We start from the raw sequence: 17,819 nt of genomic DNA on the forward strand, positions 1-17,819 counted from the left end.
CTGGCAATTTCCTGAATGTCGCTCCCCACTCTTCATCCCATTTTTTTTTTTTTTTTTCTCACAAACACCCACCCTGTTCAATAGCCTACAAAAACGTATGGGTCTAAACTAAAAATTCGATAGCATTTTACCTCTTCCATAATTACAGGATTTACCACCACTTTGCCACAAATGGACATTGTGATTGGACCTTGAGCCTTATGTAGTATTTTAACCAGTGAAAAGAGTCTCCAGCTGGTCAGTACTGAGCCATACCCACCTCCTTTCTAATTGGAATAGATTACTTTAATTACATTTTCCTCAGGTTATACATTGACACGTTGGTTTTATGGGAACAGGGCATGCAGGGTAAACTAATGAGTTGATAACAATTAATGACTGTTGTTTGCCTGGAACATTGACACAGGTGGAAATGAAACTGAGTCATTTTTAGGATACTTAATAATGTGTGGTCAATGTGCTGATCTAGTACATTACTAAGGCTAAACTACTTTTTACTTTATCATTAGGGGCCCTATGTTTGCTGAATACAAAACACCAAAAGAGGGCGTAAGGACTCCAGGAGCTTGCACACTGATGGTTGAAGCGTGTAATTCAGGCTAAAAATAGTAGCTGTTAACTTCAAAGTTGTTTAGTGGCGTAGTGAAAGAAATTTGAATCTAGACATGTTTAAGATGAACCAAAAAATTCAATTCAATTCAATAAACAGTGGTTGTACCTGTGCAGTGTTGACCAGGTGCTGCTGACTGGACACCTCCTTCTCCATATCAGCTGCACTCTCTGCCCTCTGCTCTTCCTCTGCTCCAACTTCCTCCTTTTCATCCTCCTGCTCCTTCTCCTCCCCTAGACCACTCTCTCTCTCCAGCACTTGGAACTCCCAGTCCTCAAATGCCCGCACTGCTGCTTCCATTGCCTCTCGCTCCTGCAAAAGTCAAAAACAATCTAAATATTTAGTCATTGTCAATATCGATTTCTACTCATTATTATATATTATTCTTTATTTAAAACGCAGGTTATCATCAACTCAACCAGTGTGAATGTCAATCCTTTGTTCTCAAATAGCAGACAGTCTATAGTACATTATAATGATAAAAAAGAGTAAAGCAAGAATTATAAGTAGCAGTTGGTGGTAGTAATGGTAGTAGCAGCAGTAGTAGTTAGTTGCTTCATTGTCCCTGCAGGGAAATTTGTTTTCACAGCTGTACAAAAGGAAGGCCACTTCACAGGACACACATCGATCACACATGACAACACAGAGAGAGACAACACAAGACAGAAATAAATGATCTGGTTTGTTCAGTGTGTTTATGGCTGTGGGGATGAGACTGTTTTTGAAGTGTATTCTGTTGTATCGAAGTAGCAGTGGGAGTAGTAGAGGCAGTAGCAATAGAAGCAGTAGAAGCAGGCCACAGCAAAGTCTTGTACTTTTTGCAGCAGAAAAAATAACAAGTACCGTAAATTTCGGACTACAGAGCGCACCTGAATATAAGCCGCACCAGCTAAATTTGAAGAGAAAATCAATTTTGTACATATACAAGCCGCACCTGAATATAAGCCGCAGGTTTTCATATTGTAACATGAGATATTTACACAGAAAGACGGTGCACCGACACGCTTTTTTTTAAACTGTGCCTGAAAATTGGCACCAACATGACATCAACACAGGATGAACACATCTGCAGGTTTAGAAAATAAAGCTGCACCAACACGGAAAATCTGCTTTTATTTCCTCTGAAAACTTTTGTCGTCTTTTTACATTGACCAAGTTGGATTCATTGATGCCGAGCTCACGTGCAGTGGCTCTATTTCAGGGGTCGGCAACCCGCGGCTCCGGAGCCGCATGCGCCTCTTTCAGCCTTATACTGCGGCTCTGCGTGGCTTGGGAACTGACACTGACACAGCTCACAGTCCTGCGTAAAGAGCCCTGATTTTCAGACGCTGTGCGCATAGGGGTCAGAAGCAACTTTCGCCCGTCCCTAATGACGCACTAATAAGCTCGTCTGTAGATGTATCATGAAAATCCTGCTGGAAATCGCCACATAAATCTATTTGCTGTAGTAGCAAGTATATGATCTGCTCTTGTCTCCACGATGACGTATCACGTATAACACATCAGACACGACGAAATGAAAATGAGCCAAAAACAAAAGTCTTTGGAGAGCTTTTAACAAAGGGGAAAAGGACAACTGAGGAGCCAGAAGAGGAGACTACGACCTCCAAGAAAAAGAAAGATAAATTTAACAGACAATGCCTACTTAAAATATGGGTTTGTCGCTGCAGGTGACTCTCACGCACAGTCCGCTCTGCGTAACATACGGGAAAAGCAAATAAGGCAATGAAACCTTCACAACTGCTTTGGCACATGGAGAATAAGCACCTGGGATTAAACGTTACGCTTTTAGAGTTTTGTTTTTTTTGGTTTTTTTTAAGAAACTGCGGAGCAGAGTAGACATAATCACATAATCAGCACGATGCATGATGCAGCGGTTTGATGAGTTGTATTTTTTATGCACTTAAGTTGTTTTTGCCATATTTATCTGTCACGTGTAGAAGGCCTGTCCGTGAAAATAAAACCTACATTATTCCGTTACATTATTGTTATTATACACAGTGTTATCTTCATTTTAGATGTCAAAAAGTATTTGCGGCTCCCAGTGTTTTATTTTACGTGGAAAGTGGGTCCAAATGGCTCTTTGCGTGTTACAGGTTGCCGACCCCTGCTCTATTTCCTTCTTTATCTTAAAAACTGCATCATATCCATTTCATGATGCGCAAAATGATCGTTCAAAATCAAAACTAGTGAATTCTTCAGAGCAGAATCTTTCCCCACGTCTGTCTCACTTTTACGTTTACAGCTAGAGAACGCCCCCCAGGGGCCGTTATCCAGTAAAAATTCCATATATAACCCGCACTGCTGTATAAGCCGCAGGGTTCAAAGTGTGGAAAAAAAGTAGCGGCTTATAATACGAAATTTACGGTAGTAGGTAGTTGTAGCTAAATACACACTCCTGATACATATCTGGGGATGAGCATAAAACAAAATGCAGTACTTCCACCAAAACTACACCTGAAGTTTCCTCTTACAGATAAACCCTATTTATTTTAGTATTTCGCCATGTTTCACACACCAGTGCACGTGTACCGTGCAATTTAACCTCATCTGTCATACCAAACAAAAGAACAACTCCCCCCTCCTCCTCCCCCTCATCAGTTGCAGCCTCCAGGAGCAGAGTGTCCTGAGATCTGGTCCTACCACATATAAGAAGCACGAGCCGTGTTTATGAGCTCGTGTGTAGGCAGACCTCACTCACACAGCCAGTTTGACAGATACCAAAACGCACAAAACACTGCTTTAACAGAGCGCTATCAAAACTGATACCAAAACTGGTATCAGAAGTATATAATACTTTGAGCAAGTATTGAGACTGGGAAAAATGACAAAATTTGATCTTTCCTGAAAAGTTTTAGATTGAAATTGAGCTGTATGAGATTTGCTCACATGGTAACACAAACAAAGTACAAGTATTCAGTGTTGAGAATCATATTCCATTATATTCTATATTAAATAGGGCTGTCATTGAGGTGTCAAGTATTGACATTTTCGTACCATGACAACATGAGAGCCTGGCATAAATTGCTTTGGGAAATCGCTCTGTTTTCAGAAAGATTATGGTTGGTGCACTGTGCATGTTTTAAGTGCAGATGGGGCATCATAATAAAAATTTAATTAAGAGTTAAACTAACTATTAGGTTAGGTAAAGATTAAGGGATACTTCTATGCAAAATAAAAAGAAGGCATCAGCGAGTCAAATTATTATTTTTTAATAAAAAAAAAATCTTTAATATATTTACATATGCCTTTAAATAGCCAGCAGAAACCCCGAGCATTGCACTGTTACATCGATATCTGAACTTCTGGTATAAGTATATAGGTACATAACAGGTCAATTATTAACCATATTGTAAGGTTGTTCTGTTATTATGAGAAAGAGTATACTTGGTGTCCCACTACGTATGACCACACAAAAGCAGGTATTCCTTAGTTAGTCTTAGTGTAGTTGGTGAATGCTTTTTATCTGTGTATGTAAGAGACAGAAGTGGGTAAATAAAGCAAATAGTACATTTGACTTAAAATATAACTTGAACTTTCTGCAGTGAACCTTCTGAAACTAGTAAATTTAGAAATAATTATAAAAGCATTTCTAATAATGCTAACAATATTAGCAATGTTAGAAAACTGTGGTGCCCATGGGAGCTAATGTCGCCATAAACGTCATCACAAGAAAAAGCTGTGTCTTGTCTGCATCTGATGGACAGCCACAGATTACGCTAGTGATTTTTTTCATTGTACCAAAATGACTATGCGACGCTGCCGAGTAAATCTAAAGAATAAATTTTGCAAAATAGATCTGCTTTAAAGATGACGACAGGATTCTATTACATTTGTTTGAATTCATGGTACATCAAAATGCTATAATAAGCATACAATAAATGACCCTCCTAACATGTGCATCTATGTAAACTGGTTTGATGCAAGCCTGTACATGACTGTGCCCCAGTGACCTTACCATACACTGGCACTCTGCATCTGATCTCCTTTTATTTGTTTTGGCCCGAAGCCCGCAGCAAGTTCCCAAAGCGCACTGCATTACTCACACTCTAACCTGTTTTACTTAGGCAACATAATAAACTAATAAAAACATGTCCCTGTCCTCTGCTCCTTTATCCCACCTTAATAAGAATTGTAGCCCCCCGCCTGACCTGTTGCAGCTGCACTCTGAGCGGCTCTCTCTGGCTCTCTGGCTGGGTGGGCAGGAGGGCTTCCTTCTCCTCACATGTCCTCCTCAGCTCCTCCACTCTGCTCCTCTCCAACTCCAGTCTCTCTCGCTCCTGGAAGTCACAGAAAGACAAAAAAATGTATCTAGTAAAACATAATAGGCCATGATCATTTGTCATGAATTTCAATGCAAGAATTATTTTTGAGGTATATAAAGATCTATTCGTAATGCATTAAAAGGCCCTGTAATCGATTACTTCGATATATAATATATCTTTACTGGGGCAGTACAAATATAAGTAGCTCTTGAGGTCAAAATAAGTCTGCTGTGTACTGTCTACATCTAATTATAAAGTGTTTTATTGTTTGACAGTAAGGAATTGTGCTTTAGCATGCAGTTGCTGTTAGCTTTACTGTCATGGCAAAACTATATTCCAATTCCAAGTTGTGTAAAGTGCTTATAAATTCAATGTGGTGAATATGCTCGGGAATGTATAAGGTAAGTGCAATAACTTTGGACCATTGCAAACTTTTACAATGAACTAGTTGTGTTTTTCTGCACAGGTGCTTTTGCAGGAGAGATGGGTCTACTAAGCTCAAAAACAAGGAATACATGAGTTTATTACTGCATCTCCTGTACTTACACAGATCTGTACTATACTGTGATAAAGGAAAGAAAGGAAATGTGAAGTATTCAAACAGCTGTAATATTTATTATAAAAATGCTATAGTATGCATAAAGGCTAGAACTTGCTATGCTGAAATAGCATAGCAAGTTCAATGTTCTAGTGAAATTCTCCAAAGAATTCAGTGGAAATGGAAAGTTAAAACCATACTCCGAGCCTCCTCCTGCTTGTTTCCATGGAAATGTTGTTCTTTTGGCTACATTCTTATAATCACAGTATGGCATAAAACTTATCCATATCCATGACGAGTGTTCTGAAGTATGGTTTTAACTTTATATTTCCATGGACTCAAGCAGGAGGTGGCACATCACCTACCTCCAGAAAATAAGAAAGTAACACAGTGTGGCTTTAAAACATGCATATATTCTGCGGTCAGAAGAATGAGTCACCAGGTTTTTTGCACTGTCTCTTTAAGATCAGTTAACCAATACAGATTATTTCTCAAAAAGAAAGATCTTATATGTATTTATCACAAAAATAAAATTGCGCTGTGATCAAATGAAGTAGCATTATATACATTACTTCATTTAATCACAACAACACAATAACTTGCCCAGAGAGCTATAATTCCACACACTAAAAGCCCATAGAATAGCTTCTTACCGTTAGCTTGTGCCTCTGCGCCCTGTGCTTCGCCTCCTGCTGTAGTCTCTGAAGTCTCTGTGTGTGCTTCTGGAGCTGGCTCTTCTCCGTTTGCAGCTCGCCCTGAAGCAACGCGATCTCCAACTGCAACTAACAACACAACATAAGCCCTCATATGATTCAATCTGACCGCGACTGTATGCATTCCACAGCATAGAGACCAGTGTGCTAAGAAGACGCTTTGTGAATAAATAGTTGATATGGATCATGTTGGGTCAATGGTATTAGGTTGCTGTTACTGAGGGTGTGATGGATACCTCGATCTTGAGCTCCTCCCTCTGCTGGTCGATCTCGGTGATGCGCTGTTGGACTCTTGAGGGAGAGCGAAAAGCCCGAGGAGAACCCATCTGCAGGTGTCTGACACAGGACTGAGAACAGGGCATGTACAAGAGGGTATAAATACTCAATGGTATTCGGTGAAAAAATATTCTAACAGAGGCGGGTTTTATCTTTCAGTCACTCTTAATTTTACGTTGTTAGACCCAGGAATGACAAAAATATGAACTTTTAAATGCTCCAAGACTGCTTTTGCCTTTGCATTAATCAGTTAATTAAGTTTTACTCAGAGAACGGTCCCCTGAGACATTTCTTTGTAATATAACATAGTTTCAGTGTTGATAAAGAGGGAGAGCTGTGTGTCTGTTAAGAGTAGGGGACAACAAAGAAGACAACAAATAATTCAAATAAATGATCAAACTAGCATAAAAAAGGGAAAGTCTAACAGTAGATTTCCCCTGGCAGCTTACATTAAGAATGTATTATAAGAAACTATAAGAACTGTTCTCCTTAGAAAGCACAATTCTTATTTTGGCTGAATAAAAATTCTGAGCAGTAAATCATGGAAACCAAATGAAATAAAACACTTCACCCTTTTACATTTCATTCCAATGCAACCGTCCTCAGAGAGCACATACTACATCATATTAACAATTCTTAGTAAGATTAACACTTGTAACAATATACATAAAAAAAAAAAAAAAATATATATATATATATATATATATATATATAGCAATATATAAACACAATAATATATATTTAATGTTTTATTGAAGTTAAAACTCATTCATTTGAAACAGTTTGGCAGTGGTTCTTCCTCACTTATGCATTTCTAGCATCCTAATTATTCACCGCAATGAGTTTATAAGCAATTTTCACAACTCTCAAAAAGGTAAAAGAGGAGTTTTGCCATGACCATAAAGCCGACAACAACTAGCATGCCAACATGCACTTCCTTATTATCGGACAATAAAAGAATTATTTGATGCAGATAGCACACAGTGGACATACTCTGACCTCAAGAGTTGCTTATACAATATATCCGTACTGGAGACACATTTTGCTCAAATGCACGGGGGGAAAAATCAGGTACAGGACCATTAACTATTACCAAACCACACAAATATTGCACTAATCATCATGAGAGACAGTACCTGTGCAGGAGCCAGTTTGCCTGATGCCCATCCCTCTCTCACCTTCTCGCTCTCTGTGCTGCTGCTCTCTGTGTCTGACTCCGCCCCTGAGGAAGCGGGGCTTGGGCTGCTCCAGGGCGGCCGCTGCCCCGTCTGCCACTGGCTCCGGCTATTTTCCATGTTGTGTTGGGGCATTTCTGCAACAGACGGGGTGAGACAGCGCAAGTCTCATTACTCCACACTGGTTTGGGGAGGATATTGTTGTAATTCAATCTGATGTGTGTGAAAGCAGATTAGGTCACAGTTCAAAGGAAAGGGAAAACAAAAGGAGTAGTCTGGAGTAGTGCCGTCACAATACTCAAGTATAAAAAATATATATATTATAAATTACATTACATTACTCAAAATGACTTTTGTCCTGTTAATGTGTTTTTTGCAGTATAGATACTTGCTCAAATGTGTATCCAGCTTCGATATCAGTTTTAGCATCACTTAGTATCAGATTTTCGATATTTTGGCAACTCTAGTATGGCGCAGGACCTGAGAAGAGCCTGTAAAACAGGGGGAGCATAGAGCATGGGGGGCCCTTTGTCTCATTGTAGTCTGGGATTCTGCAGTTATAGTCCTGTTTCATAATCGAGTGTAATCTCTGATGTAACCGCACTTGGAAGTATAGCTAAGATGGATAATACAACAAGAGCAGAAGTGGAAAAATATTTTTAAAATGCTTAGCCCTTATAATCTGAGTAAATATAACTTGTCTAGTGTCCACATAAGGGTTGTCAAAAGGTTTTGAAAAAACAGATACTAATCAATAGTAAAACTTATATTAAAGCAAAATACTAATTTGATATGGATATGGTATGGATACTATAAAAGTCACATTCACAGGGCAGAAATTAACCTTTGCTGAATAGAAAGAATGGTCTTGTCCTGTATCAGAACAAGTATAAGACCACATAGACTAGTATACGCCCATGGACCACTATGGGACCTACCTGGACGACTGAGAAATTAAATCATAGTACTTTCTTTATATGACCTTATGGTCTTATATCAGTAATGTTGAAAATCACACTTTGTGGTCTAAAGAAAGAGTCTTTTCTATTATTATCGTGGTATAGGTATTGGGTATTGAGTGTATTGAGTGTCAAGTCTATTACTTAGCAACAATTCGAGTATCAAGTCATTTTAGTATCGTGACACTAATGCACATTCAAAATTTCAGCAGTGCATATACAGCTAGTTTGTGCTTTAGTTTCAGGCTCTGGTTTCTCACTGGGACTATGACAAAAATCGTACAGAATAGTTTTTGTTTGAATTTTTTTGAAGTGGGTTGAGCAGCAGACAATGATGGCCACAAGGATCGAGCCACAATAAAGTTAACGCACATCAAACCGTATCAGGCAGAGCTTTGATAGCAATAAATGAACTGTGCATGTCAATATGTTATGATGAGTTCAAAGCAAATCATTGGAAGCTGTGTATTATTCTGGTGTATTGTGTCATTGAGTCATTGTTTGAGCTGTGGTTTTGAGAATTTGTGGGAAAATATTTCTATGTCCCGGCATCTTGTCCTGTCCTCGCACCAGACCTTATTAGGACAGGGGAATGCTCGCAGATAACTGGGCTCTGATATGACATGAAGAGGAATTCTCCATAGAGACTGGCCACACTTAAGGCAGACAGACAATTCGCATCAAGGTTAGAACTTTGGGTAATAATGCAGTGAGTGACCGAATTTGACGTGTACAAGCGATGTTGTTAGTACTAGGGTTGTGAAAAGTACTGTAAATCAGATACTAAATCAATACTGAAACTAGTATCAAGACTAGATATTCATTTGAAGTATTGATAATAAATAAAGTCACATTCACAGGGCAGAAATGAACCTTTCCTGAATAGCTTTAGAATGATAAGCTGTATCAGAACAAGTATAAAGACCACATAGACTACTATACGCCCATGGACCACTAGGGGACCTACATGGATGACTAACTCATTGCACAGATATAAGGCCACATGGTAATATAAAAGAAAGTACTATTATTTAACTTTGACACTATTGTCTAAAGAGAATACAGATTCCGATACCACAATTAAAAACACTTTGAGTATCGAGTTTATTCCTTAGTATCGAAATAGAGTTTGAACTTTTTGTATCATAACACTACTTTTTTTTGTACCAGTCGGGAACGTTGTTATTTTTCTGTACTACAATAAGATTTGAGGTTTAGAAGGTTGAATAAATAACTTCTGACTTGTTCTAGATATAAACTAACTACATAATTGTTTCATTCAGCTATTCCTTTATTACACCTCATGTTTTTAACAATATTATAATAACTCTAAACCAAAAATATATATTTTTTAAATGTATGTCAGTAGTATGACTTAGTTTCAGTAATGTCGTTTATTGTCTATTTTCATGCCTTATGGGATTTTTGTCTTGTCCCACCCCTAATGAACAAAAGGACTAATTAAAATTCTAAACAGCCCTACCCCTGGGCAAACACAGCATTGATTAACAATATAAAATTACATCATGGAAATGCGTATGCTCAGTAAACATTAAAGATTACTTGTATTACTTAATTATGGCTGACAGAATATGCAATGTTTTATGGTGCAATCCTCAAATTAGTTTTTGCAGTTTTGGATGTGACGTGAGCTTTAATGTATACAGTGAACATACAGTCCTGTTTCTCAATAACACCACATACTTGTACTAAATAATCTAATAATAACTGTGTGTAAGCCCAGCTCATGTTGTAAGCAGATCAGAACTCGTGGTCATAAGCGGTGTGGCACACAGTCTCCACAGCTAATGACACTAACTGAAACCAAGTAATGTTTGAAGCTTCAAAATTTACAACATCTCTGTAGAAGGTCAAAAATATTAAAAAATGCATGTTATGAATTAGGGCTGCAAGATTAATCTGAATCAAATTGAAAACGCAATTTGAATGGACACAATCAGGAAATCACGAATGACAACGGTTCTCAGAAAACAGTTTAAAATAACTCTTTCAGTTTTTAACAGCGCCTTTAATTTACTTGACTTACTTTGCTTACAAAACTTGACAGAAACTAAAGAAGCTGGAAACTTTGTAGTGGATCAAACAGAGAAACCTGAAGGATTATCCAAACATGTCTTCCTGACCCCGAGCTAAAGTCCAGCAGATACTTTATCAACAGCTGAGCTCATACGGTAAAGTCCACGCTCAATGTTAAGAATGCAACAATTACACATGTGCACAAAGAGAGGCTAAATCACAACAAGGAACAGGATTACAGGGAAGGGAGGCTACAGTCTGGATGAGATGAAAGAACACAACACTTATGTGTGTGTATGCGCCCACTGTAATTGTACATGATGGCCAGGAGGAAGCGTCTCGGGAGTGGGAGATACAGCGTGAGAATGAGCCAACACAAATGAGTCTTATGTAATGACAGCTCCGAGCAGAACGAGCTCCAGTGCAGATACTGATCAAACCACAGAACAGCTGACTTCACACAGCACACAGTTTAACTGGGGAGGGGAAAGGAGCAGCCTTCCACTTAAACTGGGCCTACACTGTGCGATTTTGTATATTTTTAAGACGTTCCAAATCATTCCAAAACTCACACTGTGCCATAACGGGACTGTGCGTACTGGTTGTATACACTGACCTGCTCACACTGTACACAGAGGAGGGCTGTGTGCTGGGCTGTGTGCTGGGCTGTGTGCTGGGCTGTGTGCTGGGCTGTGTGCTGGGCTGTGTGCTGGGCTGTGTGCTGGGCTGTGTGCTGGGCTGTGTGCTGGGCTGTGTGCTGGGCTGTGTGCTGGGCTGTGTGCTGGGCTGTGTGCTGGGCTGTGTGCTGGGCTGTGTGCTGAGCTGTGTGCTGAGCTGTGGACACAGTCGTGACCCCACTATCTTTTAATATGCTCGTTTAAACTCCCAAAAACATCACAGAAGTACATTAGCAAACCATTTAAACTACTATTGGGATATATATTCTACTGTCTATTGTGTTTTTGTGCATCTGTATTGAGTATAGAGTCTCCTTAGTGTGAAATTTTAGTATCAAAACTATACTGAATAGAGGTGGCAGAAGAGATATTCATTTTTAAACTAAAACATATTGAATTAAATAAAATGTCTGACTCCTGATTTTTACATGGACTCTATGCAAAAACTCAAACACGAAAATAAAATATTCTGGCCATGTTTATTTAAAAGTGCATCAAGTAACTTTTAGAGCTGCAAGATTCATCGAAATTGCAATTTGAATGAACACAATTAGCAAATGGAAAAAGTTGCAATTTTTGAAGTACCATCATTTCCTCCTTAAACAATATTATGTCTTATTCTGCATGAAAACTGCTAACATTTAGACCTTTACAAACATGTTCTGAAATGAGATTCTTGAATTAGTTTGTCAGTTCATATTTCTGTCATTTTGTCAATTCTTTTTGAACAATAATTTTATTAAAACACAAATCGCAAATCTAATCACAATCAAAACGCTTGTCAGAAAAAATCTTAGTAACTTAGTAACTGTTTGTCTTAGTGGAGCTGTTATAGCTTTTACTGAAATCTTCCACAGTATGGCATTACAGAATTATCTTGCATTTATCTAATTAGAGGCATATTGCTAAAAAGTATACCTTGATAACTTGAAATCAAGAAAAAACCCTGGAAATGGGGGCATCACCTGCTTGTTACCATTAGGCACAGATAGGTTTAATGCCATACTGTGAAACATTCCAGACAAAGCAAAAACATCTCCATAGAGACAAGCAGGTAGCAGACCTCTTTATCAGAAAAGCTACATGGTGCACCTTTAAAAGCAAAAAAGAAACTGTTTTGCATTATAGACTAGAAAAACCATTAATGTGATTATAATGATAAAAATTTGATGATGTAAACAAGCCTTTTTGCGACACACAAAGTCAGCTGGATGCAGTCACTCTTGCGGTGAGGTCATGTTTAGTTCACATGATTTTAGCTGAAATCAAATATTTTATCACTGCTTAGGTTCATAAACAACATGTCCCAGCAAGGCCACCATAACTGTCCACAGGAATGGCATGTATTGAAATAGGCTTACTTACAACATTCTGATGATAAAGACTCAGACTTATGAAAATACAGTACAGTGCATGCTAATACAAATAAACTGTTCATTCAGACTGTATTAGAGAAAATTAAACAGGTTGTCCCTCATCCCACTTATTTAGAGAATGTCACACCTTTTCCTTGATGCCATACAAATTCTATAAAATGTGAAATTTATATGGAACATGTGATATGTATTCTTAGTCTGAGCGGGGTTGCCTCTCCATAGATCTGACTTGTAATACGGCCTGGTGGTGTCACCTGATTTGTCTCTGCTCTCTCTGTTCCTGAATAATTTTCCTTGAAGATCGATAAAGTATTTTGATTCTAATTCTCCAGGCAGATAGAGATAATGCCATGCTGTGAAACATTCTCGTTTAAACAATAACATCGCCATGGAGACAAGAAGGTGGCAGACCCTTCAGTAGAAAAGTTACCTAGTGCATCTTTAAAGTCCGTCCTTGGATGTCCCACGTTCATATTCAACAACTTGTCCCTCTTTTTCTACAAAGGCTGCAAAATTAATTGCAATCCAATCAAAATCACAATTTGAAACAAAATTTGAAAATGACAAAGACTGTGGAGGAAATGATTGTGCGTTAAAAACTGCAAACAACCAAATATCGCATCTTAAGCCCACCACACCACAGGCTTTTTCAGTCTTAAAAGCTTTTTAAACACGAGACATAAAATTGCAGATCAGACATGAGGAGAACAGGATGAGATTTTAAAATGGTACAATCTTCCCAAGAGCAAAAGCTGCAGTGGGATATGGCAGTGGAGACACCGCATCACCCATTTCCAGTCTAGAGTAAAACGACTTGATTTAAGACTCAAGTGTTGAAAAGATCATAGCATTGCACTTCTAGTTTAGATCCAAGTCAAACCTGTGCCATGATTATTGCTGAAATGTGGTGCAGTAGTTAAGGCTGACGATAAACTACACAGGAAGAAGAATCACCTTTACAATCGCTGCAGCAGCCCGATCCTCGCTGCATGGATTTATGTAAACTGACTGAATGCTTCAAACTAACTGGATTCATAGCACCATTTTGTGGACTGGGTGTGATAAAATGCTAATGGCTAATATAGATGAGAATGCAGCAGTTTAAACTTTACAACTTTACAAGAGGTGAATAATAAAGTCATCTTTACATTCTTTTCATCACTTCCTGAGTTTCTATCTTGTGCCTCTGTGTCCATCACTCCGTCTGCCCCTGGTGCTCCATTTTATTGGCTGTAGCCGTGATAATGTTTTGTGGTTGCAATATAACAGGAGCTTAAAGTCGCACTAACACCACAGACATGAGGAGCACAGCGACTTCAAAATCGCACATAAAGCCAGGGAGAAGCAAATCGGGCAAAATATCCTGTAGTGTGTGGTGGACTTTATTCTGCATAAAAATGTACTAACCCTGTAACTTAGTTCTTTACAAACATGTTCTGGAACGTGATGCTTGTATTAGTTTGTCCTTTCATATTTCATCTGTTTTGTCAATTCTTCTGGACGAGTTTAAAAATGTAAACTCTGAATAGAATCCTATTATTAAAATATAATCGACCTGGGAACGCCTTGGGGTCCAACCGGATTAGCTGGAGGAAGTGTCTGGGGTGATGGAAGTATGGGGGTCCCAGCTTAGACTGCTGCACCCACAGCCCAGCCCCAGATAAGCAGAGGAAAATGGATAGAAATCAAAATCAAATCGCAATGTTTGTCAGAAAAATCGCGATCAGATCTTTTTCCCAAACCGTTCAGCCACATTCGCTACTATTTGAAGCAACTTGATGTCAGTTAAACTGCAGCAGAACATTACATTAGGGGCCTCCATGTTTGTCACTTTGAAGGGCCAGATCTAATCAGACATCCTTATAATTTGATATACAACCCTAGCATACACATTTCCTTACAAGCATTACATTATCAAGTTATAAGCCATGTGTGACATCTGAAGGGCAGCTGATAGCAAACAAATACCACCAGAAAATGTTCATGTCCAACTTTATCTGTGGAAATATGCATCAGATTGCATTGGGTTATTCGAGGGAATTTATACGGTATAATATTGGCTCAAAGTACATTTAAGTGTCTGTACCTGATTTTAAACCATGACAGAAAAAATATCTGGGCTAGTCATGCACAGCTGAAGAACTAGTTGCACACAGACCCTATAGACTATAAGTGTATATTGGACAAATTTAAGACATTTTATGCTGTTGCTTGTGGTATTTATTATTAAACCGTTAAATACGCAGATCACTGTAAACCACAATACTGATCTCAAACAGCTTAAAGGAACTGTGTGTAAGATTTTGATTTAAAATTGCATAAATATGACCTATGTGTGCTCCCAAGTACAAAGTAAACATGTTCAAATCAAGTACAGCTTTGAAAAAAAAAATGTATTGAAATTATTTATTCTTAATTAAAAACATTGGACAAGCTGTTTTGGTTCTTAAGATGATTATCCAATCAGAAAGCAGAATGAGTCTCACATGAGTCATTTGGGTTGCCAGTTTCAATGCTGAAATCCTGTTGGCTTACAGGACTCTGTCTGATCTGGATCGTCACACTTAAACCCCAGCACCTGCAGACAATCATTAATCAGCGCTGGTGCTGCCTCTGCTGTATGTATGCTGTCCATATACTGAGGGAGAAAAACTTTTGTGTGTCCTCTATACACAGGTTGAGGCACTGGCAACCCAGTTTCCATTGTGATTGTAGTACCTTTTTAACACTACTTTAAACCTTCCTTTAATAATAAAAACAGGGTCACCAACTTCCTGTTCAAAACTGCAGAACTGATAGGCCTCGACTCTTTGGCATTGCATTGTAAGTTACGTAACCAGCAGCGGGTTTTCCTTTACGTGTTTTTATTGTTATTTCTGTCCTGATGTTGTAAAAAATCTGCCCAATCACCTGTGGCAATACCTGAAAATAACATGCAAGTTAAAAGCACTTACAGCACATATCAAATCCTGCCAGTCAGCAAAATGTAGCAATATATATCCATCTGTACTGCCTCAAACAACTTACACTTTCCCAAGGCTTTCACTCATGAATTCTGATGTGATTTTTCCCATGTTTTTGTGATCATAATTCGATTTGTGAGTTAGGATTCTGTTCAGAGTGCGGATTTAAAACACATGCAAATGTGTAAAACTGAAATGAACATGTTTGTAGAGGTTTAAAGGGTCAGCTTTTTCATTTCAATGAAAGCACATCATACATTGTTAACAGTGGTCATTCAATTTTCTAAATACATTTTTGCAGCAATTTCATAATTGCACCTACTCCAATTGTGTTTTTGATTGAATTGCTATATATTGTAGGGCCACATAATAAATTGTGATTTTGATTAAATTTCAATATAAGTTTCTAATTCAATGCAGAAAGTGCAGCAAACCTATTCTGACTTCAAGATCTGTTCTACAATACATCTGTACTGGGACAAGACATATTTTGCTCAAATATATGGAGAGGAAAAATTGGGTACAGTCCCTTTAAAGGCTCCTGGAGGTGTTTACAATGAGCAAAACAATGAACATAATCCTTCTGTAAACTTTTAACCACATCTTGTCTGAAAAATTGCCATTAGATTTTTTTCCCAAAAAAATCATGTAGTCCTATATTATGCAGCCCTAATGTAAACTAATTATTTATAACACCACCTGTGACACAGCAGCTCTTTGCAGACTGCTCAGTCAGGACCCTGTGCCCTCACAATAATAAACAATAGCAGCTGTACAGGACAATAGAGTGCATACAGAGAGGGGCAGCTCCACTGATGCACTCATGAGATCTGCTGTCACCCACATTTCAGCTCACACCAACACAAACAGCTCACATATGAACAGGTGAACAGCACGCAGTCACAGGCGGATTAGAAAACATGGATGGAATAGTGTGTACACATCATATACTGGAACTGAATAGCAATAAACCAGTTACTACCATGTTCAGAAGTAGCTTTCAATTCAGTTATCATTTCCTTTCATTGATAATATTTTAGAAAACGTTTTGAATCCATATATAAACATATTAAGATGGCAAAACAGTTAACTGACAAGTTAGAATGCACAATACGATTCAAAGGCCTTTTTATATTCATTTATGTTGTTGACAAATTCTATGTGAAGCTCACAAAGTTGTCTATAACCCTGCCTCAACACCAACTCCCATCACACTCTCACACAGCACATTCATAAAGGTCTATGACACAGTCGTCAGAGCTGGTATTGAACTGAAACTTTCAGGTTTCTGGGTGAACGTTCAACCATTGAGCCACAACCACATTGTCAAACTGAACCTTCATTATATTAGATATTATCCAGTGGCAAACTGGGGAAGCCCTATCCTACTAGTGACAAATATTCACTCTTACATTCACTAAGTTTACTGAGAGGAGAGTGATGAGAACAAAACGGTGATTCTGCAGATATCACTCCAGCTAAAGAATAGAACTGGCAACTTGTGCAGGAGACAAGCTGTGTACACTGCCACAACACGAGAGGACTGTGAGACAGAAACGAAATGGTGGAATGACATATTTATAATAAGTAACAAGAGGGTTTATCTCAGCTGTTGGTCATGTAGTAGCCATGGAAAATGTGTCTGCGCTTTAAAATCACCACATCTGCTGGTCTTTCATTCATAACCCATTTATTTCCATATTAATATTTTGCCATTTACATTAATTTGATGCAAGAACTAATTTTAATATGTTTATAAAAGGCATTTTGTTCTATGCAGACATAAAGACAATTGCAACCATTCAATTTGCTAATTGTATACATTCAAATGATAATTTGTTACAGCTAAAACTCTGACATTTTTAAAAGTTGGCATCTTTCGAGAAAGAATATCTTAAACTTTTATATGCACATGTCAACTTGTACCCACACCTTGTACAGTTAGGCAATTGATAGCATTGTCACTATTTCCAGTTGACCATCCAGAAAAGGCCCCTGCTGACTCGGGCCCCTAGAGCCTGAGGGCCCACACAAGCAGGATACTGTCATCACTGGACAAAGGTTTGAGTGGGAGGAGCAGGTGAGAGCAGCTGTTACCGTGGAGAGAGGAAAAGTGACTCATGCCAGTGACACCTGGGCAGCCGAGCAAATAACTACAATTACTGTACTTCAGCTCAGGGTAGAGTTGTCAAAGGTATTGAAAATAAGATACTAATCAATGCTAAAACTA

At 38.4% G+C, this 17,819-nt stretch overlaps 1 protein-coding gene across 2 annotated transcripts in view; it reads right to left on the reverse strand.

The window, feature by feature from the left end:
- phldb3 (pleckstrin homology-like domain, family B, member 3) overlaps positions 1-17,819 on the reverse strand; it is a 36,672-nt gene that overhangs the window by 14,669 nt on the left and 4,184 nt on the right. The window contains exons 2-6 of one of the 2 annotated variants that reach the window (XM_055228191.1): positions 7,581-7,714; positions 6,363-6,473; positions 6,067-6,195; positions 4,762-4,890; positions 719-922 (exon numbers count right to left, since the gene is read on the reverse strand). In XM_055228191.1, coding sequence (XP_055084166.1) covers positions 719-922; positions 4,762-4,890; positions 6,067-6,195; positions 6,363-6,473; positions 7,581-7,712 — 705 coding nt within the window. In that variant the 5' untranslated portion in view covers positions 7,713-7,714. Of the gene's footprint in view, positions 1-718; positions 923-4,761; positions 4,891-6,066; positions 6,196-6,362; positions 6,474-7,538; positions 7,715-17,819 lie in introns of both variants that reach the window. The other variant, XM_055228190.1, reaches the window with a different exon arrangement.

Source organism: Periophthalmus magnuspinnatus, chromosome 16, assembly GCF_009829125.3.
Source record: "Periophthalmus magnuspinnatus isolate fPerMag1 chromosome 16, fPerMag1.2.pri, whole genome shotgun sequence".
Taxonomy (NCBI): Eukaryota; Metazoa; Chordata; class Actinopteri; order Gobiiformes; family Gobiidae; genus Periophthalmus; species Periophthalmus magnuspinnatus.